This window comes from Bufo gargarizans, chromosome 8, assembly GCF_014858855.1.
Source record: "Bufo gargarizans isolate SCDJY-AF-19 chromosome 8, ASM1485885v1, whole genome shotgun sequence".
NCBI lineage: Eukaryota > Metazoa > Chordata > Amphibia > Anura > Bufonidae > Bufo > Bufo gargarizans.
Genome location: NC_058087.1, coordinates 111,818,655 through 111,837,039, shown reverse-complemented (window position 1 = coordinate 111,837,039; position 18,385 = coordinate 111,818,655). Strand labels below are relative to the sequence as shown.

The 18,385-nt window shown below is 44.1% G+C and overlaps 1 protein-coding gene across 2 annotated transcripts in view; it reads right to left on the bottom strand.

Moving 5' to 3' along the window:
* The window catches only part of SF3B1 (splicing factor 3b subunit 1), a 170,035-nt gene extending 154,856 nt beyond the window's left edge, over positions 1–15,179 (bottom strand). For both annotated transcript variants that reach the window (XM_044302777.1, XM_044302778.1), the window contains exons 1-2: positions 15,099–15,179; positions 9,853–10,019 (exon numbers count right to left, since the gene is read on the bottom strand). In XM_044302777.1, the coding sequence (XP_044158712.1) occupies positions 9,853–10,019; positions 15,099–15,126 (195 nt within the window). In that variant the 5' untranslated portion in view covers positions 15,127–15,179. The remainder of the gene's footprint in view (positions 1–9,852; positions 10,020–15,098) is intronic.
* Positions 15,180–18,385: the final 3,206 nt, after the last annotated feature.

Here is an 18,385-nt window from a genome sequence, read left to right as displayed (position 1 = left end):
TGCGGAAAGGTTGCACCTATTTGATTGGCCGTTGTAGACTCCGCCCACTTTTATAAATTTTGACCTTTGCCTTACACTGACCCACCCTGCCGAGTTTGGGTGCTGTGGCTTAAAGGGTTTCTACCACTTGAATATCACATATTTGGTGTTCAGACACTAGCGATCCGCTAGTGTCTGTTCTTGCCTACAAGCTAATTATCACATTAATCCGGCCTGCCGATACCTCAAAAAAAGCACTTTTATCTTTATGCAAATGAGCCTCTAGGTGCTATGCAGGCGTTTTTCATAGCACCTAGAGGCTCCGTCTACCTTGCAGTTTGCCGCCCTGCGCCTCGCTCCAGCACGCCCATCTCTGCCTGTAATCGATCCTCCCCCTGCTTCAGCCTTCCGAAATCTCGCGCCTGCGCCGTCCGTCGCGGCATTCGGAGGCATTCGGCGCAGGCGCAGTCAATGTCTGACCGCTCCGTGCTCAGACATTTCCACTGCGCCTGCGCCGATGACATCGGCGCAGGCGCAGTGGAAATGTCTGAGCACGGAGCGATCAGACATGGACTGCGCCTGCGCCGAATGCCTCCGAATGCCGCGACGGACGGCGCAGGCGCGAGATTTCGGAAGGCTGAAGCAGGGGGAGGATCGATTACAGGCAGAGATGGGCGTGCTGGAGCGAGGCGCAGGGCGGCAAACTGCAAGGTAGACGGAGCCTCTAGGTGCTATGAAAAACGCCTGCATAGCACCTAGAGGCTCATTTGCATAAAGATAAAAGTGCTTTTTTTGAGATATCGGCAGGCCGGATTAATGTGATAATTAGCTTGTAGGCAAGAACAGACACTAGCAGATCGCTAGTGTCTGAACACCAAATATGTGATATTCAAGTGGTAGAAACCCTTTAACCACTTCAGCCCCGCTAGGTGAAACCCCCTTCATGACCAGGCCACTTTTTACACTTCGGCACTACACTACTTTCACCGTTTATCGCTCGGTCATGCAACTTACCACCCAAATGAATTTTACCTCCTTTTCTTCTCACTAATAGAGCTTTCATTTGGTGGTATTTTATTGCTGCTGACATTTTTACTTTTTTTGTTATTAATCAAAATGTAACGATTTTTTTGCAAAAAAATGACATTTTTCACTTTCAGCTGTGAAATTTTGCAAAAAAAACGACATCCATATATAAATTTTTCGCTAAATTTATAGTTCTACATGTCTTTGATAAAAAAAAAATGTTTGGGCAAAAAAAAAATGGTTTGGGTAAAAGTTATAGCATTTACAAACTATGGTACAAAAATGTGAATTTCCGCTTTTTGAAACGGCTCTGATTTTCTGAGCACCTGTCATGTTTCCTGAGGTTCTACAATGCCCAAACAGTATAACTACCCCACAAATGACCCCATTTCGGAAAGTAGACACCCTAAGGTATTCGCTGATGGGCATAGTGAGTTCATAGAACTTTTTATTTTTTGTCACAAGTTAGCGGAAAATGATGATGATTTTTTTTATTTTTATTTTTCTTACAAAGTCTCATATTCCACTAACTTGCGACAAAAAATAAAAAATTCTAGGAACTCACCATGCCCCTCACAGAATACCTTGGGGTGTCTTCTTTCCAAAATGGGGTCACTTGTGGGGTAGTTATACTGCCCTGGCAATTTAGGGGCCCAAATGTGTGAGAAGAACTTTGCAATCAAAATGTGTAAGAAATGACCGGTGAAATACGAAAGGTGCACTTTGGAATATGTGCCCCTTTGCCCACCTTGGCAGCAAAAAAGTGTCACACATGTGGTATCGCCGTACTCAGGAGAAGTTGGGGAATGTGTTTTGGGGGGTCATTTTACATATACCCATGCTGGGTGAGAGAAATATCTTGGCAAAAGACAACTTTTCCAATTTTTTTATACAAAATTGGCATTTGACCAAGATATTTTTCTCACCCAGCATGGGTATATGTAAAATGACACCCCAAAACACATTGCCCAACTTCTCCTGAGTACGGCGATACCAGATGTGTCACACTTTTTTGCTGCCAAGGTGGGCAAAGGGGCACATATTCCAAAGTGCACCTTTCGGATTTTGCAGGGCATTTTTTACACATTTTGATTGCAAAGTTCTTCTCACACATTTGGGCCCCTAAATTGCCAGGGCAGTATAACTACGCCACAAGTGACCCCATTTTGGAAAGGAGACACCCCAAGGTATTCCGTGAGGGGCACTGCGAGTTCCTAGAATTTTTTATTTTTTGTCGCAAGTTAGTGGAATATGAGACTTTGTAAGGAAAAAAGAAAAAAAAAGAAAAATCATCATTTTCCGCTAAATTGACAAAAAATAAAAAATTCTAGGAACTCGCCGTGCCCCCCACGGAATACCTTGGGGTGTCTTCTTTCCAAAATGGGGTCACTTGTGGCGTAGTTATACTGCCCTGGCAATTTAGGGGCCCAAATGTGTAAGAAGTACCTTGAAATCAAAATGTGTAAAAAATGGCCTGCGAAATCCGAAAGGTGCCCCTTTGCCCACCTTGGCTGCAAAAAAGTGTCACACATCTGGTATCGCCGTACTCAGGAGAAGTTGGGGAATGTGTTTTGGGGGGTCATTTTACATATACCCATGCTGGGTGAGAGAAATATCTTGGCAAAAGACAACTTTTCCCATTTTTATATACAAAGTTGGCATTTGACCAAGATATTTTTCTCACGCAGCATGGGTATATGTAAAATGACCCCCCAAAACACATTGCCCAACTTCTCCTGAGTACGGCGATACCACATGTGTGACACTTTTTTGCAGCCTAGATGCGCAAAGGGGCCCAAATTCCTTTTAGGAGGGCATTTTTAGACATTTGGATCCCAGACTTCTTCTCACACTTTCGGGCCCCTAAAAAGCCAGGGCAGTATAAATACCCCACATGTGACCCCACTTTGGAAAGAAGACACCCCAAGGTATTCAATGAGGGGCATGGCGAGTTCCTAGAATTTTTTTTTTTTTTGCATAAGTTAGCGGATATTGATTTTTTTTTGTTTTTTTTCTCACAAAGTCTCACTTTCCGCTAACTTAGGACAAAAATTTCAATCTTTCATGGACTCAATATGCCCCTCACGGAATACCTTGGGGTGTCTTCTTTCCGAAATGGGGTCACATGTGGGGTATTTATACTGCCCTGGCTTTTTAGGGGCCCGAAAGCGTGAGAAGAAGTCTGGAATATAAATGTCTAAAAATGTTTACGCATTTGGATTACGTGAGGGGTATGGTGCGTCCATGTGAGATTTTATTTTTTGACACAAGTTAGTGGAATATGAGACTTTGTAAGAAAAAACAAAAACAAACAAAAAATGTCCGCTAACTTGTGCCAAAAAAAATGGCTGAATGGAGCCTTACCAGGGGGGGGTGATCAATGACAGGGGGGGTGATCAATGACAGGGGGGGTGATCACCCATATAGACTCCCTGATCACCCCCCTGTCATTGATCACCCCCCCCCGTAAGGCTTCATTCAGACGTCCGCATGATTTTTACGGATCCATGGATACATGGATCGGATCCACAGAACGCATGCGGACGTCTGAATGGAGCCTTACAGGGGGGTTATCAATGACAGGGGGTGATCAGGGTGATCACCCCCCTGTCACTGATCACCCCCCCTGTAAGGCTCCATTCAGACATCCGCATGATTTTTTACGGATCCATGGATACATGGATCGGATCCACAAAACGCATGCGCACGTCTGAATGGAGCCTTACAGGGGGGTTATCAATGACAGGGGGTGATCAGGGTAATCACCCCCCTGTCACTGATCACCCCCCCTGTAAGGCTCCATTCAGACATCCGCATGATTTTTTACGGATCCATGGATACATGGATCGGATCCACAGAACGCATGCGGACGTCTGAATGGAGCCTTACAGGGGGGTTATCAATGACAGGGGGTGAGCAGGGTAATCAGGGTGATCACCCCCCTGTCACTGATCACCCCCCCTGTAAGGCTCCATTCAGACATCCGCATGATTTTTTACGGATCCATGGATACATGGATCGGATCCACAGAACACATGCGAACGTCTGAATGGAGCCTGACAGGGGGGTTATCAATGACAGGGGGTGATCAGGGTAATCAGGGTGATCACCCCCCTGTCACTGATCACCCCCCCTGTAAGGCTCCATTCAGACGTCCGCATGATTTTTACGGATCCATGGATACATGGATCGGATCCGTAAAAATCATGCGGACGTCTGAATGGAGCCTGACAGGGGGGTGATCAATGACAGGGGGGTGATCAATGACAGGGGGTGATCAGGGAGTGTATATGGGTGATCACCCGCCTGTCATTGATCACCCCCCTGTAAGGCTCCATTCAGACGTCCGCATGATTTTTACGGATCCATGGATCGGATCCGTAAAAATCATGCGGACGTCTGAATGGAGCCTGACAGGGCGGTGATCAATGACAGGGGGTGACCAGGGAGTGTATATGGGTGATCACCCGCCTGTCATTGATCACCCCCCTGTAAGGCTCCATTCAGACTTCCGCATGATTTTTACGGATCCATGGATACATGGATCGGATCCGTAAAAATCATGCGGACGTCTGAACGGAGCCTGACAGGGCGGTGATCAATGACAGGGCGGTGATCAGGGAGTTTTTATGGGGTGATCAGGGGTTTATAAGGGGTTAATAAGTGACCGGGGGGGGGGGGGGGGGGGTGTAGTGTAGTGTAGTGTTTGGTGGGACTGTACTGACCTACCTGAGTCCTCTGGTGGTCGATCCTAACAAAAGGGACCACCAGAGGACCAGGTAGGAGGTATATTAGACGCTGTTATGAAAACAGCGTCTAATATACCTGTTAGGGGTTAAAAAATTCGGATCTCCAGCCTGCCAGCGAGCGATCGCCGCTGGCAGGCTGGAGATCCACTCGCTTACCTTCTGTTCCTGTGCGCGCGCGTTCACAGGAAATCTCGCGTCTCGCGAGAGGACGCGTATATGCGACCAGGAGGAATAAAGCAACCACCTCCCGGACGCATATACGCGTACGGCGGTCGGGAGGTAGTTAAATACTGTGAGAATGACAGCTCTTTAAAGGTTTCTTATTGAAGTCAATAGGGAAAATCTGATTGGTTGTTTGTGGCTCCACCTACTTTATAGCGTCCCCAAAATGAGATATACATTGGCACAGTCCTCCAGTGACCAACTGTGCCAAGTTTCAGAACCCTGCCATTAACAGTCTAAGAGCAGCGGCAGTTTGAATTTTTCCCATTTAAACAAATGGCTGAAATTTGATTGGTCATTGTAGACCCCGCCCACTTTGAAAAAAAATTTGACCCCAGTCACCCAATGACCTACGGAGCCAAGTTTGGGTATTCTGGCTTAAATATTGTGAGAATGATAGCAATTTAAAGGTTTCTCATTGAAGTCAATAGGGAAAATCTGATTTTTGAAGCCGAAGTAATCTATGACCTGATTTCTGAGATTTGAAGCCCCTGACATCAATAATGGCAGCATTTTTAAATTTTCTGCATTTTAAAATTTTCCCATTGAAATCAAAGAAATCTGATTGGTTGTTTTTGGCCCCGCCCACTTTTCTGAATTTTAATCCTAATCCTAAATTGTCCAACTGTACCAAGTTTGGGGATCCTGCCATTAACAGTCTAAGAGCAGCGGCAGTTTTAAATTTTCCCATTAAAACATATAGCTGAAATTTGATTGGCCGTTGTAGACTCTGCCCACTTTAAAACATTTGAATTCTAGTCACCTATTAACCGAATATATTAAGTTTAACAACCCTGCCATTAACAATGTTGAAATGGCAGCAATTTAAAATTCTCATTGAAGACAATAGGGAAAATCTGATTGGTTGTTTGTAGCTCCGCCCACTTTTTAATGTCCCCAAAATGTGACCGAAATTTTCAGGTTGACCCCATGACTAAGTGACCCAAGTTTGGCGAGTTTCACTCCGAAGCTGTATGAGTGACAAACGTTTGCATTTTTCCAATAAAACTCTATGGGAGAAAAAAAAAAAAAAAAAAAAGAAGAGGTTTTCGGGGGCCCGTCCCAGGGGCCCGGAGGGTGGGATCGGTTAACAAAGCACAAGCAAGATCCTCGGGTATGTGCCGACCAAGAGTGCAAAGTTCGGTATTTATACTCCTAAATCTGTGGGAGGAGTAGCAATTTGAACGTCTCATTGTAGTCAATAGGGAGAATTTGATTGGTTCTGTGTGGCCCCGCCCACATTTTCGGGTATCCGAAATGTGCTAACAAATTGCGCGTTGACCCCATGACTAAGTGACCCAAGTTTGGTGACTTTAGTTTCAAATCTGTGCGACTGGGAGCGATTTAAAAATTGTCCCTGTCAAAGTCAATAGGAAAAACGTGGATTTTGGGGGCCCTGTCCCAGGGGCCCGGAGGGTGGGATCGAGTAACAAAGCACAAGCAAGGTACTCGGGTGGGTGCCGACCAAGTCTGCAAAGTTTGGAATTTGTACTCCTAAAAATGTGGGAGAAGTAGCAATTTGAAGGTCTCATTACAGTCAATGGGGAGATTTTGATTGGCTCTGTGTGGCCCTGCCCACTTTTTGGAGTCCCCGAAATGTGCCCAAAATTTTCAGGTTTACTCCATGACTAAGTGACCCAAGTTTGGTGACTTTAGCGTCAAAGCCTGGCGAATGGGAGCGATTTGAAAATGTACCCTGTCAAAGTCTATGGGGAAAAAAGGGGGGCTTCCGGGGCCCGCCACGTGGGCGGGATCGTTCCACAAAGTAATAGCAATCTGATCGGGAACAATCTGCACGTTTTGGTAAATTTTTGTCTATGAATAATAATAATATTATATGTGAGATAACATTATGTGGTCTTGCTATGCAAGAATTATTATTATTATCATTAATACACATTTTGACATTGATTTTACATATATTAACGGCAGCTAGAAGTCTGATAGCAAGTTTCTGGAAGAGGACAGACTCTCCTACTCACTTACACTTACTGGCCAGTGTATTAGAGATCAGAAGAATGGAATATCTTACAGCTACCATAACTGATCAGATTGAAAAGTTTAACCGAATATGGCAACCCTGGGATGATTATGCTAATACACTTCTTTAGAAGTTTTTTCTTTCCTTCCCCTAAGTGTCTATCCCTTTTGTGTCCAGCCTTGTTGTATTTCACCATTATGCGTTTCTCGTTGCCTTGTGGATAAAACGTGGCAATGCCATTTATATACTGGTCAAGAGATATGATGTAATATTTTAATGTGGTGGGGGGGGGGGGGGGGGAGCGCCTGAGGCTTCCTATTAGGGCTGCACGACTGTAGCGTTACAGTACCCTACTTTGTGAGATTTCCCTACCTCCTGACTTCCCGTCGCACTGCTAATGACGTGACGAGGCGTTCCTGAGTTTTGACGATCTGCGCCGGAGTTAGCCGCGCTTGCGCACTGGGCTGTAATATTTCCCTACTAAGGCTCTCCGCTGAGATTTTCCATAAACTGTCGGTTTGCGCATGCGCAGATCGTCAAAACTCAGGAACGCCTCCTCACGTCATTAGCAGTGCGACAGGAAGTCAGGAGGTAGGGAAATCTCACTAGGAGAGTGTTTCACACAGGAGTAACATACTTTACACGCAAAGACAGTTATGTGCGCAGTTCAGGACACATGAGGAGACACATAGGGCCATGAGGGGGACCAGCATAAGATGCTATATGTCTTATGCTGGCCCCCCTCATGGCCCTATGTGTTATAGCACACAACCCCATAACCGCGCCCTCCACAGATCCCCCACAACACAGCGCCAATTACAGAACTACCTAACACCTTGTAATAGACTGGCATACATCCTGCATATCAGATATTTACAATTCATGACAGTAGCAAAATTAGTTATGACGTAGGAAGGAAAAAAAAATGTAATGGTTGGGGGTCACCACAACATGAAGAACTGTATTAAGGGGTTACGGCTTTAGAAAGGTTGCGAACCACTGGTCTATCGTTTAAACCAATTGTTACTGTTTCAATTACATTGCCACCAGTAACTTGTTCGTATCTTTTCTCTTCTTCCTTAATGTATGGATATTTGCATTATTTGAAAAAATATAATTAGAAAATACTCAGTATGATACTATTGTATTATGCTTTTCAATAAAACTTTAAAACACATTATAAAAAAAAAAAAATAGTAGCTAATGACAAAAAGTCTAACTATTAGTAAAAAAAAAAAAAAAAAAAAAACCACAACCCTGTGTATTTAGGGCTCTTTCACACGAGCGGATGTCCAGAACGGGGCTTGGATCTCTTTCATGCAGCAGATTACCTGCACAGCATCCGCTTGTGTGAAAGAGCCCTTACTATCTCTTTAGAATGTGCCCTTTAGGTAACCCATGTGATACAAGGTAAGCATCAGCCAGTCATTGGCTGCAGCAGAGACAAACAGGAAGTTTACATGGTTTGACCCAAGACAAGTGGAGGCCAGGGAGCAAGCACTGGTTGATCAGACAAGTATGAATACCAAGCAGGTCCCACCAATGTGAGAGGTCTGGAGATTGGTGTACAACCTTTTGTGGTGACAGGTTTTCTTTAAGGGGAGAAAAAGAAAGAAAGAGAAAAAGAAAGAGAAAGGCCCCTTTCACACGGGCGAGTTTTCCGTGCGGGTGCGATCCGTGCGGCGAACGTATGGCACCCGCACTAAATCCTGACCCATTCATTTCTATGGGGCTGTGCACATGAGCGATGTTTTTAACGCATCACTTGTGTGTTCAGTTGAAATCGCAGCATGCTCTATATTTTCCGATTTTGACGTGACGCAGGCCCCATAGAAGTGAATGGGGTGTGTGAAAATCGGATGGCATCCGCAAGCAAGTACGGATGCCGTGCGATTTGCACGCACGGTTGCTAGGAGACCATCGGGATGGAGACCCGATCATTATTATTTTCCCTTATAACATGGTTATAAGGGAAAATAATAGCATTCTGAATACAGAATGCATAGTAAACCAGCCATAGAGGGGTTAAAAAAAAATAAAAAATAATTTAACTCACCTTAGTCCACTTGCTCGCGAAGCTGGCATCTCCTTGTGTCTCCGCTGCTGATGAACAGGACCTGGGGTGAGCTACTCCTTTAAATAGAGCTTAAGGACCTTCGATGACGTCACTCCGGTCATCACATGATCTTTTACCATGGTGAATCACCATGGTAAAAGATCATGTGACGTACCATGTGATGACCGGAGTGACGTCATCGAAGGTCCTTAACCTGTATTTAATGGAGCAGCTCACCCCAGGTCCTGTTCATCAGCAGCGGAGACACAAGGAGATGCCGGGCTTCGCGAGCAAGTGGACTAAGGTGAGTTAAATTATTTTTTATTTTTTTTTAACCCCTCTAGCGCTGGTTTACTATGCATTCTGTATTCAGAATGCTATTATTTTCCCTTATAACCATGTTATAAGGGAAAATAATACAATCTTCAGAACATCAATCCCAAGCCCGAACTTCTATGAAGAAGTTCGGGTACCAAACATGCGCGATTTTTCTCACGTGAGTGCAACGCATGACAATGTTTTGCACTTGCGCAGAAAAAAAAAATCGCGCATTTTCCCGCAACGCACCCGGCTCTTATCCGGGCAAAAAAACTCACGCCCGTGTGAAAGAGGCCAAAGAGAAAGAGAAAAAAGAAAGAGAAAGAGAAAAAAGAAAGAGAAAGAGAAAAAAGAAAGAGAAAGAGAAAAAAGAAAGAGAAAGAGAAAAAAGAAAGAGAAAGAGAAAAAAGAAAGAGAAAGAGAAAAAGCTCTATCTATCTATCTATAATCCAATTTATATAACAAATATTGTGCACGCTAGAATTCAAACACATTTAGCTTAATAAAGCCAAACAACTTACATCTTCTTGCTCATTTGCTGCTATAGATGTAACATAACCAGTAAATCTGCTGTCACTTCCACCATAAATTTCTTGATCGAAATAACCAGTTGAATCAAGCCCGACTCCTTGCGTTTCATCTAGAGTGGCTTTCTTTCCTTGAATTTCACGTATCTGTGCTTCAATGTCTGTAAAACGAAAAAACAAGTGTAAGTCTTTTTAAATTGTCTATTTATGACATCTCATAAAAAGGGTAAACATACAAGTCAAAAGTGAATAGAAGACTAAGGCTACTTTCACACTAGCGTTCGATCGGATCCGTTCTGAACGGATCCGATCATATTAATGCAGACGGAGGCTCCGTTCAGAACGGATCCGTCTGCATTAAAATGGCAAAAAAAAGCTAAGTGTGAAAATAGCCTCGGACGGATCCGTCCAGACTTTCAATGTAAAGTCAATGGGGGACGGATCCGCTTGAAGATTGAGCCATATTGTGGCATCTTCAAACGTATCCGTCCCCATTGACTTACATTGTAAGTCTGGACGGATCCGCACGCCTCCGCACGGCCAGGCGGACACCCGAACGCTGCAAGCAGCGTTCAGCTGTCCGCCTGTCCGTGCGGAGGCGAGCGGAGCGGAGGCTGAACGCCGCCAGACTGATGCTCCATTCAGACTGCATCAGGGCTGGACGGCTGCGTTCGGATCCGCTCGTGAGCCCCTTCAAACGGAGCTCACGAGCGGACACCCGAACGCTAGTGTGAAAGCAGTCTTAGCAGGATTGTACCTAAATTACAAGTACTTAATTTCCTAAGAAGAATAGGCATGGGGGACTAATCAGAAGTCTGAATGGAGGGGGGGGGGGGGTGTCTTATTTATATTGGGGCTCTTATCTGAGGTCTGATTAGGGTCTTATTAACATTGGGCGTCTGATCTGATGTCCAATGAAAAATATTTTTCTTATTGTCCCCCGATAAAATCTAGGTGCATCTTATGGGCAAAAAAATAAATAAAGAATTACACTCATCGGTAAATCAGATTTTCCAGCACCACAGAGAGCGGATCTGCCTCCAGGGACAGGAAACCAGCAGAATAAAAAAGGTGGAGCCTCTCTCCCACCTCAGTGGTTTATAGAGCATGAGAGTGATGCCAACCCAAGTTAGTTTATCCAAACATGTAAAAATTATTATTTTTTTGCTACACCCTGTGCAACTCCACCAGAATCGTGAACACCAGAGAGGGAGTAAGGAAGGGTGCTGTCGTGGGGTCTGGAAAATCTGATTACCGGCGAGTGTAATCATCATTTTTCCCTTACCCCACGACAGCACCACAGAGAGCTATTACAGAGAACCCCCATGGGAAACAACCTCCAGGACCTTTTTCCCCCAAATAGAAGAAGATCAGAGACAGGATTTAGCTGAAGCAGATAGTGACGGTAGAAGATCACGTGGCAGCCTTACAGATTTGCTCAATAGAAACGTTAGCCCTCTCAGCCAAAGATGTAGAAACTGCAGAGTAGAATGTGCCTTCAGAGATTGAGGAGGAGAACTCCCAAAAAAGAAGTAAGCCACAGAAATTACTGTTCTAATCCATCTGGCTAGGGAACTTTTTGAGGCCATCTTACCCTTATTAAGGACGGAAGAACTATTTCTTGGAGCCTGTTACACTTGGATGGAACTTTTGGTAAAAATTTTTGGTCTGGTCTAAGAACAACCCTATCCTCTAGAATAGACCCAAAAGGAGGGTTGATACAGATTGCTAGAAGAAGGGTTAGCATAATTCAGGCTGAGCTTAGTGCTAGCAACAGGACTAGTTTAAAAAAAAAGGTAAGGAACTTCACTGAACAGGATGTCAAAGGCTCAAAAGGCTCCCTAGTTAAGGCATTTAAATACTAGGTTCAGATCCTGGGGGGGGGGGGACCTGGGGCCTCTCACTGGAACAATTCTGTCTACTGCCTTGAAGAAGGAGAGAGCACCTTAATCAGTGTGAGGAGACATTTATATTCCAGACTTCTCACGCTTTAGGGACCCTAAAATGCCAGGACAGTATAAATACCCCACATGTGACCCCATTTCAGAAAGAAGACACCAAGGTATTCGCTGAGGGGCATATTGAGTCCATGACAGATTGAACTTTTTGTCCCAAGTTAGCGGAAAGGGAGACTTTGTGAGAGTTTTTTTTTTCCCCCTCTATGATCTCGCCATGTCCCTCATTGAATACCTTGGGGCGTCTTTCCCAAATGGGTTCACATGTGGGGTATTTATACTGCCCTGGCATTTTAGGGGCCCTAAAGCGTGAGAAGAAGTCTGGGATCCAAATGTCTAAAAATGCCCTCCTAAAAGGAATTTGGGCCCCTTTGCGCATCTAGGCTGCAAAAAAAGTGTCACATGTGGTATCGCCATACTCAGGAGAAGTAGGGCAGTGTGCTTTGGGGCGTCTTTTTATATATACCCATGCTGGGTGAGAGAAATATCGCTATAATGCCAACTTTTTTTTTATTTTTTATTTTTTTATTTTTTAATACAAAAGGAAAAGTTCACTTTTAGAGAGACATTTCTGTCACCCAGCATGGTTATATGAAAAAAGATAAAAATAAATAAATACACCCCAAAACACATTGCCCTACTTCTTCCGAGTACAGCGATACCGCATGCGTGACACTTTTTGCAGCCTAGGTGGGCAAAGGGGCCCACATTCCAACGAGCACCTTTAGGATTTCACTGGGCATTTTTTTTTCTTACACATTTTGATTTCAAACTACTTCTCACACATTAGGGCCCCTAAAATGCCAGGGCAGTATAACTACCCCACAAGTAACCCCATTTTGGAAAGAAGACACCCCCAAGGTATTTTGTGATGGGCATAGTGAGTTCATGGAAGTTTTTATTTTTTTGTCACAAGTTAGTGGAATATGAGACTTTGTAAGAAAAAAAAAACCATCATTGTCCGCTAACTTGTGACAAAATAAAAAGTTCTAGGAACTCACTATGCCCATCAGCGAATACCTTAGGGTGTCTACTTTCCGAAATGGGGTAATTTGTGGGGGTTTTCTATTGTCTGGGCATTGTAGAACCTCAGGAAACATGACAGGTGTTCATAAAGTCAGATCTGCTTCGAAAAGCGGAAATTCACATTTTTGTACCATAGTTTGTAAACGCTATAACTTTTACCCAAACCATTTTTTTTACCCAAACATTTTTTTTTATCAAAGACAAGTAGGACAATAAATTTAGAGAAAAATTTATATATAGATGTCTTTTTTTTTTTTTTATTACAACTGAAAGTGAAAAATGTCATTTTTTTGCAAAAATTTCTGTAAATTTCGATTAATAACAAAAAAAGTAAAAATGTCAGCAGCAATGACATAACACCAAACGAAAGCTCTATTAGTGAGAAGAAAAGGAGTTAAAATTCATTTGGGTGGTAAGTTGCATGACGGTGAAAGTAGTGTAGTGCAGAATTGTAAAAAGTGGTCTGGTCATTAAAGGGAGTCTGTCACCACATTTGACCATATTAGACAGATCCTATAGCGTTATATGTGCCACCCAGCAGTTAAAAACGGTACCTTTGTTGCATATAACCGAGTCTTCTTTCTGCCAAAAATGAACTTTGAAGATTGTGTAAACGAGCCCTCTCAAGTGCCCAGGGCGGTGTCTCAATCTTTCGAGCCCAAGACCGGACCTCCCCAACGGCTCATAACCCTGCCCTCCTTGTGCCTGTGCCCGCCCGTTTACTCCCCTCCCCTCGCCTTTTCCATTGCGGCTGCGCGGACAAATTCGTAGCCGGCGCATGCGCAGTAGGTATTGCGATGCCCTGCCAGGACCGGGTATCGCATTGCGCATGTGCCAGCTACGAGGCTGAAGTCATTCTCCCTTTCCTCGATCCCCCCCCCCCCCAACGATAATTCTGGTAACGTCCCCCGACCACAACTCGTTACTTCATAAATGGACACATAGAACATGCCTATTTAGTAACTATGCCTTCAGTCCCACTCAGTAGTCATTTCCATTTAGGCCCCAGTAGATATAATGTCCCCCAGTTGTACCCTCTGTAAATATAATGCCCTTAGTAGTGGCATCTTCACATATTATGTCCCCCATTAGCAGCTTAACAACAAAAAACATACAACACTCACTTTCTTCGATGCAAGCCCGTGCTGGCCTGTGACCCTTTATGCCTGTGTCAGAGAGCAGGCGGTCCCTCATGTTATTGTCAATAGGCCACTAGGCATGACTATGAGAATCATAGGCCTCAATCTTAGCGGCCTTCAACAGGGATGAGCACCCCTAGCACAGCCTGCTATTGGCTGCCTCCATCGCTGATGGAGGGCTGCAGCAGTGGCCGTGCCGGGGGCAGGAGCTACACAGATGCCGGGGAGCAGGATAAGTATAACCAGGCATGTCCAAACTGCGGCCCTCCAGCTGTTGCAAAACTACAACTCCCAGCATGCCCTAATAGCCGTAAGCTACCCAGGCATGCTGGGAGTTGTAGTTTTGCAACAGCTGGAGGGCCGCAGTTTGGACATGCCTGGTATAACCTATATGAGGGGGGGGGGGAGGAGAGATATTTTACACCTTGGATAACCCCTTTGAGAAGATAAGGCTGAAAGGTAGGGCACAGGAGCAAATGATTCCTGTCCCAGTCATAGCCAGCAAGGATGTTTGCCCACTGCTCCATTCATGTGGGAGAGGTGCACATCCTCATGATAGGAGGGGGTTCCCGGCAGTCCCACTGATCAATATGAAACCTACCGGTAGCTTTTGGATAGGTGATGTATTTAAAACTTCGCACAAAGAATCCCCTATAAGCCCTTACCTTTTTCATACAGTGTTTGACAGTATGGAGCTGTGTTGGCTGGCATCCATATACTCTCCAATGCAAACAATCACTCTCAAAGTATCCAAAAATGTTGTTACAATTATAAAAAGGATCATCGCTGCCCAAACACACACAAGTTCACAACATGCAACAGTAATATCATCCGTGTCCGTCCTACAATTCCAGGTACAGAAAACATCCACTCGTATCACAGCCGATGAGAAACGGTGTCTTAAATTAAAAAAATAATAATAAAAAAAGCCTCATCGCATTTCAGCATGACCACGAAAATCCATGACGCCATTACACAATCCTCACACTAAACTTTGCAAGCTCACCGTTACCCTAAATCGATCAATAACTTGGGTGTACTCTACATCGACACCCGTTAAAGCACATTTTCATATCTACCTCAACATCAAATACAAGATTTTTCCGTTTGCTAATCTTACCTTCGTGTGTTTTAGCGATCTTCGCCATGTTGTCTAAGACCTCTACAACGGAAACAGAATGTCCAACAGCTTCCGCTGCACAATAGTACCGCAACCGCGCATGCGCCTGGGATTGTATTATGACGTCGATCAGTTTCTGTCTACTTTGCTAACCAGGAAGTTTAAGTCTCACCTAAAATGGCGCCTGGGTGTTTGTGGCTGAATATAGCTGTGCAGACACTTTGTAATCTTTGTGTGAGGAATAATGCTGGTAAAACGAAAAGTTACATGTAAAAACATCGCGTGGGTTGTCAGATCTGCTTTGCAGAATTATCTATTCTAAACATTAGTGATATGTTTAGGGTTGTGGCTAAATCCCATTCACTGTAAGGACCTGGTGCTTATTAGTGATGTGATTCCAGTCATGGGAAATGGCTGTTTCTCGTCATTTGTAGGGACCGTTTCTGCGCCCCTTTTATTCTGGTCTTGACCTGTGATAGTATTTACCGGCTTCACAGGTCCCATTGTCAGTAAGGACCTTTCCATTAACTATGTACAGTATCACTTCTACTTGAATACAATGTGTTATAATGTGCAGTAAAGTTACATAGGTGACTAGAGTATAATAAGCATCTTCATTTTTTTATTTTTAAATCAACAATATAAATGTGACTTCTGAGGGCTCTACACCAAAGTGCTCAACAGAAATGTCTGCTCATGTGATGTTCATGGTAAGGCTACTTTCACACTTGCGGCAGTGTGATCCGGCGGGCAGTTCCGTCGTCGGAACTGGCCGCCGGATACGCCGATCTGCCGCTGACTGAAAGCATTTTTGAGACGGATCCGGATGCGGATCCGTCTCACAAATGCATTGCAAGGACAGATCCGTCTCTCCGCTTGTCATGCGGACAGACGGATCCGTCTTGTACATTTTTTCATATTTTTGCCGATATGCGCATGCCGGAACGACGGATCCGGCATTCCGGTATTCTGAATGCCAGATCCGGCGCTAATACATTCCTATGGGAAAAAATGCCGGATCCAGCGTTCAGGCATGTATTCAGTTTTTTGGGCCGGAGAGAAAACCGTATCATGCTGCGGTTTTCTCTTTTGCCTGATCAGTCAAAACGACTGAACTGAAGACATTCTGATGCAAACTGAACGGATTACTCTCCATTCAGAATGCATGGGGATAAAATTGATCAGTTTTTTTCCGGTATAGAGCCCCTGTGATGGAACTCTATGCCGGAAAAGAAAAACGCAAGTGTGAAAGTACCCTGAAGCGCTCAATACAACCCGCCACCTCTGTAGTTTCCTGGAAGTTAATTATTACAAAACTAAATGATTTGAAATTTTTCATTTGTCCGACATCTTCCATTGCCTTTTTCTGGTAGGTTAACATTGAGATTACACATAATTTTGTGAATGTTGGAAAACAAAGGGGTCATGTGCAAGGGGCCTTAGTAATGGGATCCACTCACATAGAAGTGTTTATTTCCCATACTCCAAAAGGACCTTTTACATATCTTAATAACATATGCGTTCTCATACTGGTGAGGTCTTTTTGAGTGATGAGATTTAGCCACCTCACATAGAAGTGTCTATTTTGTATACTCACAAAGAACCCTTTACATCTATTATATGTAGATACGGTTTTCTACTGGTGAGGTCCATTTGAGTGATCAGATTTAGCTGACTGACATAGAACTGGCTATTTCCCATTCAACAAAAGTATATTTTTCATCTATTATGTACTAGGAAGGTTTCATACTGGTGAGGTCCTTTTGAGTGATGGGATTTAGCTGACTCACATAGAAGTGTCGATTTTGTTTACTCCTAAAAGACCTTTTCAATCTATTCTATATAGATACACTTTACTACTGGGGAAGTCCTTTTGAGTAATGGGATTTAGCCGACTCACATAGAAGTGTCTATTTTTGCATGCTCCAAAAAGAAATTTTTGATCTATTCTTTATAGATACACTTTTCTACTGGTAGTCCCTTTGAATGATTGGATTTAGCAGACTCTCATAGAAATGTTTATTTCCCATACTCCAAAAGGACTTTTTAGATCTATAATATACAGATAGTTTTACATTGGTGAAGTTCTTTTGAGTGATGGGTTTATGCTGAGTCACATAGAAGCAGTGGTGTGCCTAGGTTGGTTGGCACCCGGGGTGGATCCTTTCTCGGGCACCCCCTCCCCACAATACTTAAAAAATAAAAATCGTACCTCATTGCCCTCATTGTACAACCTTCACTAACAGTAGTTATGCCCACATTGTGCCCCCTTCCCGGTAGTTATGCCCTCATCTGCCCTCTCGCAGTAGTTATGCCCTCATTGTGGCCTCCTCACAGTAGTTATGCCCTATCTGTGCCCCTTTCACAGTAGTAATGTTGCCCTATCTGTGCCCCTTCACAGTTGTAATGCCCTCTTTGTGCCCCCTTCACAGTAATAATTCCCATTGTGCCCCTTCATAGTAAGAATCCCCATTGTGCCTCCTTCATAGTAATAATCCCCATTGTGACCCCTTCATAGTAATAATCCCCAATGTGCCTCCTTCATAGTAATAATTCCCATTGTACTCCCTTCACAGTAATAATGCCCATTTTACCCACTTAATAGTAATAATGCCCATTGTGTCCCCTTAATAGTAGTAATGCCCATTGCGCCCCCTTAATAGTAGTAATGCCATCTGTGCCCACTCCATAGTACAAATCACCATTGTGCCCCCTTCACATTATTAATGCCCATTGTGCCCCCTTCACATTATTAATGCCCTCTGTGCCCCCTTCACAGTAGAAATGCACTCTGTGCACTGTGCCCCCCTTCAGCGTAGTAATATCCTCTTTGCACTGTGCCCCCTCCATAGAGGAAATACCCATTGTGCCCCCTTCACATTAGCAATTCCCATTGTGCCCCCTCCAGAGTAGGAATGCCCATTGTGCCCCCTCTGTGTTAAAAAAAACAAACACAATACTACTCACCTTGTCCCGTTCCAGAAGCTCACAGTCCTCTCTCTCCTGCAAACACAAATCGCTCTGCAGCACTCGGTGGGAGGAACTTATGCAGGTTCCTCCCAATCAAAACTACAGTGGCTTCTTCCATTGATTCAGGCAATTTCTTAGAAATTTGATCTCTTGGCCTCAATAAGGGTCTCCAATAATTCCAGGCGAAGGACTGAAATAAATTCCTTATATACCTCAAATGGTTGCCCATCCCCTCCCAGTTCTTTTTTTTATCTTTGGTTTAATTCAGGGCTCTCCCTAATTCGTCCAAACGTATATTATCTTCCAATTGAGTCTTA